This window comes from Muscardinus avellanarius, assembly GCF_963383645.1.
Source record: "Muscardinus avellanarius genome assembly, chromosome: 11".
Classification (NCBI taxonomy): Eukaryota; Metazoa; Chordata; class Mammalia; order Rodentia; family Gliridae; genus Muscardinus; species Muscardinus avellanarius.
Window position 1 is genome coordinate 99,040,904 of NC_137797.1, and position 15,464 is coordinate 99,056,367.

The window sequence follows — 15,464 nt, forward strand, 5'->3', positions numbered from 1 at the left end:
CAGAACGCCCCGGGGTTCAACCCCCAGTGGGGGAGCTCGCCTGTGTGACCAGGGCCAGTCGGCTCGTGCTGGGGATGCGGGCAGCAGAGGTCTTGGGCGGCCCCTTACCTTATGACTGTCCCCACTTCCCATCCCTCATGCCCAAACTCTTGCCATGTTGTGGGGAAAAGACGAGGGGAAGTGGCAAAGAAAGGGGCCCGTCCACCTGGCCCCGCACCCATGCCGGCTGCCGCTCGGGAGGGCCACACGTCACGCCCCCAGCCAGCCCTGGTACCAGCGACGACGCGGGAGCCCAGCTGGCACTGGGGTGGGGGCTGGCAGGAGGCCTCCCCATGGCATCTGGTTGAACAATGCCCGGCCGGGATTTGGCCTTTGAATAGAGGACCGATGTGGACGTGCGAGGGAGGCTCTGATATGTCCTCTGCTAAGTGAGCAGCGTGGCCTCAGAGGACATCGCAGCCGCCCCCCTGTGCCCGTGCGCGTTCACAGTTACATTGCCATCGTCCAAGTCGAAACTAAGGATATTATACTAGGCTCAGTGGCACGTGCCCATAGGCCCAGCTGCTCAAGAGGCTGAGACGGGAGGATCCCTTGAGCCCGGGAGTTCAAGGCCAGCCTGGGCTACGTAGCAGGGTAACTCACAGTATTGCTGTACCCCAGACACCCACCTACCCACTTTTTTTTTTTTTTTTTTTTTTGCAGTACTGGGGATGGAATCCAGGGGCTTTCTACCTCTGAGCAACACCCCAGCCTATTTTTTTTATTCTTTATTTTGAAACAGGGTCTCACTGAGTGGCCAAGGGCTCACCTAAGTAGTTGAGGCTGTCAGCCAGCTGCGATCCTGTCTCGGTGACGTGCACTCTTTCCTGAGCATAAATCCTTTCCTGTACCCACAGGATACCACTCACTTCATGATCATTAATGCTTTCTTATGTCTCCTGTATGCACAGATACATGTACAGTAATTATAATAGTTTTTACTTATATAAAATCATACCGTATCAATTCGTGTGGCTCTTGCGTTTGTTTAGCATCGTAAAATGCACTTAGAGCGTCGTACGTAGATGTTGTTATTAATCTTCAGTGCCGTGTACTAGCCTAAGGCTTTCTAGAAAGTATTCATCCACAGCCATACTGCTGGTGGGTAATTGTTGATTCCCAGCTTGGTGATATTTTGACCCATGGATCTATCACACGCACCCACTGGCTTCTGCACATGAAGGGCAGAGCCGGAGGGTGATCCCAGAGGCTTTTGTGAGCTTCAAATCTTACCCTTCAGCATTTGGGGACTGTGTTGGCCCTGGCAGCCAGAATTAATTCCAGTGTCCTGTTGTCTCGCAGCTTGCTGGGATTGCCGTCCTGGCCATCGGACTATGGCTCCGATTCGACTCTCAGACCAAGAGCATCTTTGAGCAAGAAAATAACAATTCGAGCTTCTACACAGGTAAGCAGGGAGGACCGGGTCTGGGAAAGACTCTGGCCGCATGAGCCAGTCCTGCCCCTTTCAAGTAGTGTAGTTTGTGTGTGCGAGCGTGTGTAGTTGCGCCCATGAATCTGCATCTGACTGATGTGGTTTCCTTTCGTGCCGGCCGAGTTTGGCATTCTGACCAGCCTCTGATGTGAGGCTGGCGCTGGCAAAGTCGCTTCCACTCTGTTGAGGGTTTATGAACCTTCGTTCACATCCCTCATGCGCTCTCCTAATTACCCACCCTCGTAGGCTTCTTTTTTTGTTTTCTCTTCATTCAGAAAACCTTTGTTCTTCTTCTACCAGGAAGATAGGTAGCCCCTCTCCCCACTATCGGGATGAGAACTCAGACCCAAAAGAAGACAGCCCCCTGGATCACATGGCCAGAAGTAATAGGGGAGGCCGGGGTGTAGCTCGGTGATAGAGCACGTGCCCGATGTGCACGTGGCCCTGGGTCTCACAAAAGAAAGTGAACAGCGAGGCCAGGCCTGTTGGCCGACTCCTATAATCCCAGTACTCGGAAGGCTGACAAAGGAGGGTCTCAGGTTCGAGGCCAGCCTTCAGCCACTTAGCAAGACTCTGAATCAAAATAAAAAATAAAGAAGGCTAGGGGTGTAGCTCAGAGGTAGACTGCCCTGGGTTCAACCCTCCTGCACCCAAAGAAGGAAAAGAAGTTTCTAGAAGAGACCCCATCCAGCCCTTGTGAGGGCCATGGCGTTTGGTTTCATTTTTGATTTTGCTTTTCTGAACTGCTTTTACCACAGAGGAAGGTTTGCAACGTCGACATGCCTGGGCTTTTCTGAACGTGAACAGACTTACCAGGTCTCTTTCTGCGCACGGGCTCCTTGGCATCCTTTCTGGCATCCTTTCTGGCATCCTTTCTGGCATCTTCCGGTTAGCTTCTCGAAGGGGAAAAGAGACTCGGGCCTGTCGAACGCGACTTCCCGGTTTCTGAGTAAGCTCAGACCCTGCGGTTCCGCTTTATGTCTAGTTTGGCCGTGGGAACCTTGTCATTTGCAAGAAACAGAAGAAGACCCCTATTTTTAGGGTGTTTCTGTCATGTCATCAGGCTCCAAGTGTAAGTCTGGTCATTTCCTTCCCACCCACCAAAGTTATTTTTACAAAAAGATGGAGAAAACAGCCTCGTGGGGGTTATCTCCCCAGCTTCAGGGACGGGCGGCCGGGGCTGGCCGGCCACGCCACCTCCCTTTATACCTCCCTGAGGTATAAAATACAAAAATTTATATTAAGAAAAATACAGTTTATTGATATAAAAATTATATTTTCTATAAATAAATTTTTATTTTTATAAAAATATAGCCCAAAGCCGGGCATGGTAGCTCACACTTGTAATCCCAGCATTCGGGAGGCCGAGACAGGAGGATCGCGGTTCGCAGGCAGCCTCAGCTACTTAGTGAGGCCCTCTGCAACTCAGTGAGACCTTGTTTCAAAATAAAGAATAAAAGTAGGGCAGAGGGTGTAGCTCAGAGGCAGAATGCCCTGGATTCCATGCCCAGTACCAAATATACATATATATATAATCCCAATATAAATATATGTAATATATAGATTATATTATATATAATATATATTATAATATATATTATATTTATCCCAGTTGACTGCATAGCCCCTGAGCCCTGTGGACAGCTTTCCTGCCTTAACGAGTTGTTAACTGGTTTTTTTTTGGGGGGGGGGGGGTCACGGCTCCCCATTGTCAGAAAGCAAGGAAAGGAAAGGAAAGCACAATGTGTTTTGTTTTTAACTACACATGCAGAGTTTTCAGGCAGCGGGTTTCCATAGTGCCCTGACTTGTTTTAGCAACAGAGCATTTTTTGCGCCAGCAGGCTTGGAATGCCACGGGGGGGGGGGGGGGGGGTGCTCTGAGCAGGGAGCGGGGACGAGGTGCTCCACCCTGACCCGACCTGCACTAGAGCTGCTTCAGGCTGGGCCTCCCCAGCACAGGCCCGGGGCCTCCCAGAGAGCTCCTCCCCTCCTGTCCTGTCCGCTCCTAGCCACCCAGGGTTTCCCCTCTGCTGCCCAGCTCTGCTAGTTCAGTGCGTGTGTCGACAAGGGAGGAAGGCCCTGGCACACTGAGCTGGTTCCTCACACTGACTGTCTCTTCCGTTCACTGTTATGTTGTCCATATTTAATCCCATAACCCTTCGGAGAGAGCATGGAATGATTCTCCTCTCGCAGATAAAGAGGCCAGAATTTAGAGAGGCCAAATTAACCATCCACGAAGGACCTCGAGAGGCAGGGCTGCACCCGGGCGTGCTGGTGCACAGCTGTCATCTACTAGTACTTGGGAAGCTGAGACAGGAGGAGCACAGGTTCAAGGCTAGCCTCAGCCACTTAGCGAGGCTCTCAGCAACCTAGTGAGACCTTGTTTACAAACAAAAAAATAAAAAATAACAAAAAGGGCTGAGTGTGTAGCTCAGAAGTAAAATGCCTCTGGGTTCAATCCCCAGTATCAATCAATAAATAGGGCTAGGGGTAGAGCTCAGAGGCAGAATGCTCCTGGGTTCAATCCCCAATAAGAAAGAAAGGGAGGGAGAGAGGGGGGAGGGGGAGGGGGAGGGGAGAGGAGAGGAGAGGAGAGGAGAGGAGAGGAGAGGAGAGGAGAGGAGAGGAGAGGAGAGGAGAGGAGAAAGAGAAACCCCGGCTGCCTCTCTTAGATTCTCTGTGCTAGGTCTTGGAAGGATCTCCACATGTAAATATAGAAAAAAATAGTACTAGCAGAACATTCCCGGGTGACAGGGCTGGAGTGGGGCCCTCTTGGTCTTTTACTTTCGGCCGACGTGGTCATGGGAGAGAAGCCATCCGTGGCCCTAGCTAGCAAGTAACATATAGAGAGAAACGAGCACGCCTTTGGAGGAGCCAGACTTGAGGCCATCATGGGCCCCTGCACACACACACACACACACACACACACACACACACACACACACACACCTGGCTAGAAGTGATCAGGAGGGTTATTTGAAGGTGCAGTCCCTGCCTGGGGGTGAGGAGCTTTGAAGACAGCTCTGTTTACAGAAGCCTGGGGACCAGGGGACCATGAGTGACCCCAGAATCTCATCAGGAGCAGCAGCTGTTTGCATCTGGCCAAGCCCCGCCTTCGGGTCACTAAATGGGAAACTGAATCCTGTTGGTCCCTGAGCGAACAGACAAGGAAGCTTCTCTCTGCGAGCCCCCTTCCCCACTGGGCTGAGACCAGCGCATACGCCTGCGCCCTCCACCCGCCCTCCCAGCAAACGAGCCAGGAGTGCCAGCTACACCCAGGCCGCTGTCCTGACATCACCTGCACACTGGGCACAACTGTCTGCAAAGCTGCCCGCGGGGCAGCCTGACACACACTGACCCTTCAGGAAACCTGCAGGACCCGGGGCCATCTCCCTTCCAGGGGGGCTGCGGCTTGCACAGCGAGTCCAGAACAGCTGACGGCCTTATATGGGCCTTCTCTCCCATTCAGGCCCTGGGAGAGCCGCCCGTCAGCAGTATCCATAATCCCGGGCTGCGCACACGCTGGAGGACTTCGCTTGCTTGGTCCCAGGCCAGCGGCTCTTCTTAACTCCTTGGTGTCCTTCAGAATGTGGCCCCTGCATGGGGGAAGTGAAGGGGCTCAGCCAGAGGCCGTGAATGTCCACACCTCCCTGGGACCATCCCTGTTCTCGAACAGGTGCCCAAGGATTTGCAGGACTGTGCTACCTCTGAGCTATACCCTTAGCCCTTTAAAAAAAAAAAGTATTTTGAAACAGGATCTTGCTAAGTTGCTGAGGCTGGCCTCGAACCTGCCATCCTCTCGTTTCAGCCTCCCAAGTAGTGGGATTACAGGCGTGCACCACCATGCCTGGCTTGTGCCCCTTATTAATGAGCAGCCGTCCGGGGGAGGGAGAAGAACCAAAGGAGAGCCACTGGGGCAGAGTTAGGGCTCCTGTGAACCCCTGGTTATTTGGAGATAATAAACTCTGTTAAGCCAGAGACTCCAGTGGGGTTTGTTCTCCCCGCGCCCTGCTGTGAGGACTGCTGTTTGCAAAGTAGAGTTGAGGTCCCCACAGGAGACTGGTGTGTTTTCTCCGAGCCTGAGCCCCATGAGAACCTGGAAACACAGGCAAAAAAAACAATGTGCCGCTTTACGTGTAAAGGGCACCCCCAACATATGCTACTCCAGCCTTCTTTTTCTTTTTCTTTCTTTTTTTTTAAATAGGCCTATAATGTCAGCCTGAAAGAAAAAAAAAAAAAAAACAGAATAAACAACCCTTAAGCAATTTAACATGGTAATCCTCGAGAAGGCCCTGTGACGAATAACTTTTTCCATGAGTCAGACAGAGAGCCAGCCTTCGCTTATTTTATGAAGAGGAACACTTTGTCATCATTGCCAGCCCTTGCTAACAAGCTTGGCGGGCTGGGTTCTAAGCAGCTTTCTCAAAGAGAGGCATTAGCCGGGCGTGGTGGCGCACGCCTGTAATCCCAGTGCTTGGGAGGCTGAGACAGGAGGATCGCGGGTTCGTGGCCAGCCTCAGCAACTTAGAAAGACCCTGTTTCAAAATAACAAAATAAAAAAAAAGGCTGGGGGTGCAGCTTGGAAGCAGAATGTCACTGGGTTCGATCGATTATCAGTATGGAAGGGAGGGAGGAAGGAAGAGAAGTACTAGACAGTCCTTGTTTTATTTTGTTTTTTTGTGTATATGTGTGGTGTTTTTTGGTACTGGGGATTGAACCCAGGTTATTTTACCTCTGAGCTATATCCCCTAGCCCTTTTCTTAAATTTTTCTTTTCTTTTCTTTTTTTTTTTTTTTTTTGTTTGTTTCGGGGTTTTTTTGTTGTTGTTGTTGTTGTTGTTGTTTTGGTTCGTTGGTTTTTGCAGGTCTGGGGATGGAACCCAGGGGCATTCGACCTCCAAGCCACACCCCCTGCTCTATTTTTTATTCTTTATTTTGAAACAGGGTCTCTTACGCCAGCGCGGCTGGCTTCGAACCTGCGCGATCCTCCTGTCTCCGCCTCCCAAGCGCGGGGATTGCAAGCGTGCGCCACCACGCCAGGCATATTTTGGGGGTTTTTTGTTTGGTTGGTTTTGGTTTTTGCAGGTCTGGGGATGGAACCCAAGGGCATTCGACCTCCAAGCTATACCCCCTGCCCTATTTTTTATTCTTTATTTTGTAACAGGGTCTCACTGAGTTGCAGAGGGCCTCACTAAGTAGCTGAGGCTGTCCATGAACCAAGATCCTATGGTCTTAGCCTCCTGGATGCTGGGATTACAAGTGTGCACCACCACCCATGCCCTCACTAACAGAGTCTCACTAAGTTGCAGAGGGCCTCACTAAGTACCCGAGGCTGGCCATGAACCCCAACCTCCTGTCTCAGCCTCCCAAGTACTAGGATTACAAGCTTGTGCTACCCCTCCCAGCTTCTTTTCTTGTTTTGAAATAGGGTCTTGCTAAGTTGCTGAGAGAGTCTGAGTACTCTGCTGGGGCTGTCCTTGAACCTGTGATTCCCCTGTCTCAGTCTCCTAAGTGCTGGGATTACAGACGTGCGCCACCACCCCTGACTTGGACAGTCCTTTTAAGAAGCAAGCCAAGCCCTGCAGTGGTTCCAGGACCTCTTGGGAGAGGGACCTGCTTCCGGATGAACTACGGTGTAGCTTGACAGCCGCTGCTCGGGCGCCCTGCCCCCTTGGACAGCTGCTGGGCTACAAGCCATGACCCATGACTCCAGAGGGCTCATGTCAAGTGCGTAGACCTGCAGCTGGCCAAGCAAGATTTGAAGCCAACCGAAACTTTTTATTTTAAAATCTTCCTAGCCAGGCACGGTGGCAGACATCTATAATCCCAGGACTCGAGAGGCTGAGTGAGGTAGGAGGATCGCAGGTTTGAGGCTCAGTCTCTGCTGAGCCCTAGGATGAGTATGTAATGTTAACCAAGAGGCCTGTTAAGAGAATGTTCTCTGTTCTTCCCTGTACATTGACCCACCCGCCCTGGCTTCTGTCGGGGTCCGCGGGCCTCTGCGCTGGGCCGTGGACTTGGAGAAAACGCGGCCGCCGTTCTGTCTGTTCTTGCTGGGCTGTATTTCATGGGCTTGTAAATCCTTTTGATCTCTTAATACCCTCATTTATTCGGCCCTGCTCTGGAGCCCAGAGGAGTGACCTCAGCATTTGTCGTCCTCGTCTTGATGAGATGGCGAGAAACCCGGGGCGTGTCTACTGTCCCACTCGCCGCTGTCGCTGTCCCCGTGTGAGAGCCGGGAACAGAGGGCTGCGCGGCCTCCCCAGCCCGGGCCCCGCCGCACTTGGCCGCCTGGGAGGATGGCTCGGGACAAGCCACGCTTGTCCCCTGGCCCAATCTGGGCCAGGCGTGCGCTGCAACAATACCCATATTCATACAGTCGGGGTTGCCAGGAGCCCCACGTGACTTGACATCATGACAGATGTGGGGAGAAGGGAGAGGCACAAACGCGCCCTGTGTGTGTCCTGCTCCTCGCTGCCCCAGCCTCGGCTGCAGGCGGCTCGCAGGCTCCCTTGCCTGCAAAGCCCGGCCCGAGGATCAGCCGCAGATGCGGGACAGTGAGGTCACTGCCACCTGCGGAGAGTTCTCATCGCGGGTCCTGCAGTGGATGGTGGGAAATATCTCTCTCTCTCTCTCTCTCTCTCTCTCTCTCTCTCTCTCTCTCTCTCTCATTTTCAGCCTGTACTTGAAGTAAGTCTCTTGTCCCAGTTAAAGAACAATGGGGAACTGGGCGTGGTGGCACACTGCCTGTAATGCCAGTACTTGGGAGGCTGAGACTTGAGGAGGATCACAGGCCAGCCTCAGCAACTTCATGAAGCCCTCAGTAACTTAGAAAGGCTCTGTTTCAAAATAAAAAATAAAAAAATAGGGCTGGGATGAGGACACCCCTGGGTTCAATACCCAGTAACAACAAAAATTGTTTTAAACAAATAAGAAAAACGTTAGAATAGGGAAGCCAGGTGTGGTGGCACATGCTTGTAATCCCAGTACTTGGGAGGCAGAGACAGGAGGATCCAGGTTCTCAGGCAGCCTCAGCTACTTAGTGAGGCCCTCTGCCACTTACTGAGACCCTGTTTAAAAATAAAGACTAAAAAATTGGGCTGGGGGTATAGATCAGAGGTAGAATGACCCTGGGTTCGGTCCCCAACACCACAAAAAAAAATAATAGTAATAATAATAACAAAGAGCAATGAGTTCATAAAATTCATCACTGTGGTTCTTAATAATTGTTGCCCAGCCCTGTATTATCCAGAGTAATAACAGGTGGCACTTGTTGCACACATGTGAATCATACATTTAACCCTCAAACAGTCCTTGAAGTAGATGGGTGTTACCATCCCTTCCACTTCTTGGGCTGAGCCTTGAACCCAGGTCCCTGCGCTTACAAAGCACAGCTCCTAACACTGAGCTACACCCCCAGCCCCAACCATTCCAGTATTGCGTACAGAAAACTTACATAGAGCCTGGTACACTGGCGCACACCTGTCATCCCGGTGACTCAGGAGGCTGAGGCAGGAGGATTGCAAGTTTGAGGCAACCTAGTGAGATCCTGTCTCAAAATAAACAAGGCTGGGGTGTAGCTTAGGGATAGAGCACTCTTGTGTTCAATTCCAAGAAATGATGATGATGATGATGATGATGAGGAGGAGGAGGAGGAGGAGGAGGAGGAGGCAGAAGAAGAGACAGAAGAGGAGAAAAGGAAAAGTAAACGTTAAGTTGCACAGAGAGATGCAGTGACCAGCCCGGGATAGCAGAGCGCCATCCAACCCAGGAGGGGACAGGCCTGCTGGAGGTTCTGCTTCTCTTCTGGTTTGCCCATGGGGCTCTTGGGGGCTGGGGGGACAGGGGTAATCCCTATGGAACAGCTATGGCATCTGTAGGATGGGCCCCTGGGCGGGCTGGGCAGTGAAGTCATCCCAGGCTGCTCCACAGCGCCCCCCTGTCCCCGGAATTTGCATTGTTTGGGGTGTAGGCAAGCAGTGTAGAAGGAGCTGCCCCTCCCCCCGCCTCTTGCAGGGAGACCCTGGAACAGCTGCTCACCCTGCCCTTAGCAAGCAGGGGCCTTTACACCCTTAACCTGGAGTTAGGGTGCTGCAGGCTGTCTTTGAAATGTCCCAACACGCAACCTCTTTAATTCCAATAAGTAAGGAAACTGTAGGCCAGGGAGGGAAAATTTCTTAACTGAAAGCCACACAGTAGTTGCTAGCTGTGTTAGAACTAAAGCAAGGGTTTTCTGACACCCAGATGTGTGTCCTTGCACTAGAGCGAGGTACTTGCACAGTTACCAGCAGGTGCCCTTGGTAGTACTAACTGCACGTGCCTGATGGCCGCCCTGCAGTCAGCAGGGCCCGGAGGCATCGCTGTGAGCGTCCGAGAGAACTGGCCTCCTGGACCAGAAGTACCTGGGTGTGCAGAGTCCTTCCTGCTAGAAGGACAGGATCCTTCCAGGGGGCTCAAGGGCTCGTCCAAGTCCCAGAAGGTAGCCTGAGTTGGGAGGGTCTGTGTTAACTAATTCCAGTGAACTCATTGTGTGTGTGTGTGTGTGTGTGTGTGTGTGTGTGTGTGTGTGTGTGTGTGTGTGTGGTATGGGGGACGGAACTGAGGGGCCTTCTACCTTCAAGCTATACCCCAGCCCTGTTGGTTTCTTTTTTCTTTTATTTTGAAACAGGGTCTTACTAAGTTGCAGAGGGTCTTTACTAAGTTGCTCGGGCTGCCCTTGAACCTGCGACCCCCCTGTCTCAACCTCCCATTACTAGGATTACACGCATGCACCACCACACTGGGATGAGTGGACTCAACTTACTGGGAACGCTGGCAGACTAGACCGGGTTGTGTCTCAAGGAGAACCGGGAGGGCCCCCTGGATAGCCCTGCTCGCGATTACGGATTAACAAGCCCCTTCCAGAAAGGCCGAGGGCCAGGTAGAAGTAGAGGCGTGAGGAAGCCGGGTCCTCAAAGAGGACCTGGGGGCGGGGGCGCAGCAGAGGTGGAAGATGCTGTGGTCTAAGGAAGGAGCCTTCTTCCCTAAGATGGGAACCAAAGGTTGGGAGCAGTCACGGAATCGCGCAGAGGAATAAAAGAATGGTGGCAGCTATCACGACCTCCAAACTAATTTCTCTATTTGTGCGGGTTTTTTTTCCTCTGTCCTCCCCCAGGAGTTTACATTCTGATTGGAGCCGGGGCCCTCATGATGCTGGTGGGCTTCTTGGGCTGCTGTGGGGCCGTGCAGGAGTCCCAGTGCATGCTGGGATTGGTGAGTCTCCCTCCGTGTTATGGAGCCCGCCTCTGACTCCTAACCCCGCTCCCTCAACCGAACCTCAGCAGGCCATAATCACAAACAATCCCAGGCCTTCCCAGCACCCCTCCCTCCAGGCCCTGCCCCGCCACCATCTTGCCTGTGGCCCTGGGCCCCTCCCCTTTGGTAGGCTTGCTTTTCCGCAGCCCGTCTTGTCACTTCCCGTAGGCAGCTAAGTGCCAGGATTTTGTTTTCCCCTCTCTTGAGGACCACGTTTGCTTTTTCCCCTGAATCCACAGGTGCTTTTGCTTTCTCTCCTCGTTTCCAAATATGTTAGTCTTCCCTACAGAGTGTAGCCACTGCCCGATTCCCCCAGAGCCTGCGGGCTTCGCCAGCAGCAGCAGTATTTATCGCCCGCTGGACTCCTAACTAACACCCTCTAAACACCACTCTGGGGGTGAGCTGTGTCCGCTCTCCTCCAAGATGGGGCCTCCTCCCAGAGTTGCACACCTGCCCTCCGTACCTCCTTCTCCGCACCTTCTAGGCCAGTCATTTGTGACCCCCCCACCCTGCCTGGGCCCAGACAGTTGTCCTTCTTCCTTGTCCTCAAACACGCTGTGGTCCCCTGGCTGCTGGGCTGGGATCGTCCTCACTCCCCGCTTTGCCTCCTAGTTCTTCGGCTTCCTCTTGGTGATATTTGCCATCGAGATAGCTGCGGCCATCTGGGGCTATTCCCACAAGGATGAGGTAGGTGTCTCCCAGAAAGTCCCGTGGGTTGGAGAATCAGGGGCGGACGGAGGGGTCCTGGCGGGGTCCGGGTCGGCTGGCAGCCTTGCGCGAGCCTCCTCATCCAGCACATTGCCTCGTGCGAGCAGAACCAGGTGCCTGGGCTGGCTGTGCCGAGCTCGGGCTGCCCAAGAGGCCGGTGGCTACTAGACGTTCAGGAACTATTCATTTGGGGGAAGTTAGTGCACATGTGCGCGCACACACACTGTGTGTGTGTGTGTGTGTGTGTGTGTGTGTGTGTGTGTGTGTGTGTGTGTGTGTGTTAGAGAGAGAGTTTATGTCTCAATTCAGTTCCGCTCTCAACTCCTGGAAAAATTGCTCAGAAAAACAACTTTTAGCCAGGTGCACACATGATGTAATCCCATCAACCTGGAGACTGAAGTAGGAGGATTGTAAGTTTGAGGCCAGCCTGGGCTAGCGATCTCAGAGTGAAGCCCCTGGGTTCAATCCCCAGGGGGGAGAGAGAGAGGAGAGAGGAGAGAGGAGAGAGGAGAGAGGAGAGAGAGAGAGAGAGAGAGAGAGAGAGAGAGAGAGAGAGAGAGGAGAGAGAGAGGAGAGAAGAGGGAGAGAGGGAGAGAGGAAGAAGGAGGAGGAGGAGGAGGAAAGACAGAGAGGAGAGGGGAGGGGAAGGGAGAGGAGAGGAGAGGAGAGGAGAGGAGAGGAGAGGAGAGGAGAGGAGAGGAGAGGAGAGGAGAGGAGAGGAGAGGAGAGGGAAAATTTCCTAGAAGAGGTAGGAGATGACAGGTGCCACACAACCCTGAGAGGTGACACTAGTGGCTTTAGTCTGACACACAGGAATTCGAGTGACGGGTAACGCACTAATGAAAACATGCAAAAATTGTCTGTCTGCCGTAGGTGATTAAGGAAGTCCAGGAGTTTTACAAGGACACCTACAACAAGCTGAAGAACAAAGACGAGCCACAGCAGGAGACGCTGAAAGCCATCCACTACGCGGTAGGTCGACAGGTCTCAGAGGTGTCTGTGCGCGGGGCACTCGGGCCACTCGGCGTACCGGGCCAGCACGCCTCTGATTTGGCTATCTTTGTCATTAATGTCTCCCTCCCCATCCCTGCCTTCTCTCCACAGCTGGACTGCTGTGGAATAGCTGGGGGTGTGGAGCAATTTATCTTGGACATCTGCCCCAAAAAGGACATTATACAAACTATCCAAGTGAAGGTAAGTTCGAGAGCAAGCCTCCCGCGCGCTGCTCCGCGGCCCTGGGCAGCTCCTTCGAGAGTGGGAGAGAAAGTGACCGCGGGCATCCACGTGGTGGACGAGTCCTCCTTCCATAGAAGGGGGGAGGGCCCCAGAGGGTGAGAGGGAGGATGGAGATGTCGGGTGAAGCCCATCAATGTGTGCAGCAAGTGTGTGTTAATGATTCCAAGGAAAAGAAAGCAACCACGATAATAACAATAATAATCCCTTTACTTTATGGATAAAGATTAAATAAGTATGGATAAAGATTAAATGAGTACCGAGCCAGGCTCGGTGGCACACACCCAAAATCTCAGTACTTGGGAGGCTGAAAAAGAAGGATCATAGATCCAAGGCCAGACTCAGCAACTTAGCAAGACCCTAATTAAAAATAAAAAGTGCTGCGGGGCGTGGTTGCACACCCTTGTAATCCCAGTGCTGGGGAGGCTGAGACAGGAGGATCACAGGTTTGCGGCCAGCCTCAGCTACTTAGTGAGGCCCTCCTCGACTTAATGAGACCTTGCTTCAAAATAAAGAATAAAAGCCGGGCAGGGTGGCGCATGCTTGTAATCCCAGAATTTGGGAGGCTGAGACCAGAGTATCGCAGGTTCAAAGCCAGCCTCAGCGGCTTAGTGAGGCTCGCAGAAATGTAATGAGACCCTGTTTCCAAATAAAATATAAACTCGGTCTGAAGGTATAGCCCGGAGGTAAAAGGCTCCTAGGTTCCGTCCCAGTACTACCAAAAAAAAAAAAAATCTGAAAAAAAAAAAAGAATAAAAAATCGGACTGGGGGTGTAGCTCAGAGGTAGAATGCCCCTGGGTTCCATCCCCAGCAGCACAATAAATAAATAAATAAATAAATAAATAAATAAATAAATAAATAAATGGCTGGGGGTATAGGTCAGAGGTAGAGTGCCCCTGGGTTCCATCCCCAGTACTACAATTAATTAATTAATTAATTAATGGCTGGGGGTATAGGTCAGAGGTAGAGTGCCCCTGGGTCCAGCCTCCAGTAGCCCCCCGAAAGAACAATAATAATAATGATGAAAACCCCAACTTCATCCTTCCCCAATGTCTCACTCAGATTTCAGGAATGCACTACGCATACCTTCTCCGTTCCCCTTTCCCTCTAGGACATCTCTTATCCCAGAATACCTACCCCCAACCCTTCCTGTGTGGGGCAGGTGCTTGGGGGAGGGGGAGAGGGATCTCCCAGCGAGGATTCCGAGTGACCTGGGTCTCATTTGCTCCCCAAGCCCTGCCCTGAGGCCATCAAAGAGGTCTTCGACAACAAGTTCCACATCATCGGAGCCGTGGGCATCGGCATCGCCGTGGTGATGGTGAGTGGCAGGTGCCTGGGATTGCATGGGTTCGAAGCCAGCCGTGCTGGCTTAAGAGACCCTGTTTCCAAATAAAAAGTGTAAAATGGGTCTGGGAGTGTAGCCCGGAGGTAGAAGGTTTCCAGGAACTCCATTACCACCAAAATAATAATAATAATAATAATAATAATAATAATAATAATAATGTAAAATAAAATAAAATAAAATTGGATTGGAGGTGTAACTCAGAAGTAAAATGCTCCCGGGGGTTCAATCTCTAGTACCACCACTAAAAAAAAAAAAAAAAAAAAAAATTGTGGTACTAAGGATGGAACCCAGGGGCATTCTACCTCCGAGCTACGCCCCCAGTCCTATTTTTTTGTCTTTTTATTTTTTGAAACAGGGTCTCACTGAGTTGCAAAGGGCCTCACTAAGTAGCTAAGGTTGTCTGCGAACTGTGATCCTCTGGTCTCCACCTCCCGAATGCTAGGATTACAAGCAAGTGCCACCACGCCTACCTGGCTAGGAATTTTAAACATGTACATATACAAAGATGGACGCAAATATACTAACATCAAGCTGGAGGTGTGGCTCAGTCATCCAGCCTTATCCTAGCATGCTGAAAGTTCTGGGGTTCTGGATTCCATCCTCTGCCCTACCCAAAAAAAAGTCCTAACCTGTGTGGTCTATTGGAGTGCCTGGAGTCTGGGCACTGAATTCTGTGATGACCTTGTTGGTTCTCACCCTAAAAGTTCTCCAAAGAAAGCCCTTGTGCATAGCCAGGCATGGTGGCGCACGCTTGTAATCCCAGCATTCGGGAGGCTGAGACAGGAGGGTCACGGTTCGAGGACAGCCTCAGCTACTTAGTGAGGCCCTTTGCAATTCGGTGAGACCCTGTTTCAAAAAGAGAATAAAAAATAAGGCTGGGGGTGTAGCTCAGAGGTAGGATGCCCCGGGGTTCCATCCCCAGTACCGCCAAAAAAAAAAAAAAGAAAATGAAAAATAAAGCCCTGTGGGCTTATATTGGCAGATGTCCCTCGAGCCCAGCGTCCTCCCCGTTACCTAGCCCTCATCTCTCTGGCTTCCGTGCCTCCTGGAGGTTCCGGTTGTCGTCTGTCTTGAGCTGAATGCGCACGCCTTTCGCTCTCCCTCCGCCTTCCGTAACAGAGCCGCCCGTCCTGTCTTGCAGATCTTCGGCATGATCTTCAGTATGATCTTGTGCTGTGCCATTCGCAGGAGCCGTGAGATGGTCTAGAGTCAGCTCGCACCCCGGAGCAGGAAAGCCCACCCCCGAGGATTGCTGGGGGTTTGGGTTTTTTGCCACTAACCTTAGTATCCATTCTGCATTTCTAAACAAAAGTTATTCTGTGTTTGTCTTTTTAATGCTTTGTTCAAGATTGACACTTGTAGTTAAGAGTTCTGGGGGGACAGTTTGCTTTGGTTTATATTTTTTTAGTTGTT

The 15,464-nt window shown here is 51.8% G+C and overlaps 1 protein-coding gene across 1 annotated transcript in view; it reads left to right on the top strand.

The window, feature by feature from the left end:
• The window catches only part of CD9 (CD9 molecule), a gene marked incomplete at both ends in the record, with an annotated part of 38,770 nt that extends 23,512 nt beyond the window's left edge, over positions 1–15,258 (top strand). Inside the window, 9 exon segments of the mRNA XM_080705271.1 lie at positions 1,342–1,444; positions 10,625–10,722; positions 10,933–10,987; positions 10,990–11,003; positions 11,377–11,451; positions 12,346–12,444; positions 12,577–12,666; positions 13,941–14,024; positions 15,193–15,258. Of these exon segments, the coding sequence (XP_080561397.1) occupies positions 1,342–1,444; positions 10,625–10,722; positions 10,933–10,987; positions 10,990–11,003; positions 11,377–11,451; positions 12,346–12,444; positions 12,577–12,666; positions 13,941–14,024; positions 15,193–15,258 (684 nt within the window).
• Between the last annotated feature and the right edge of the window lie 206 nt (positions 15,259–15,464).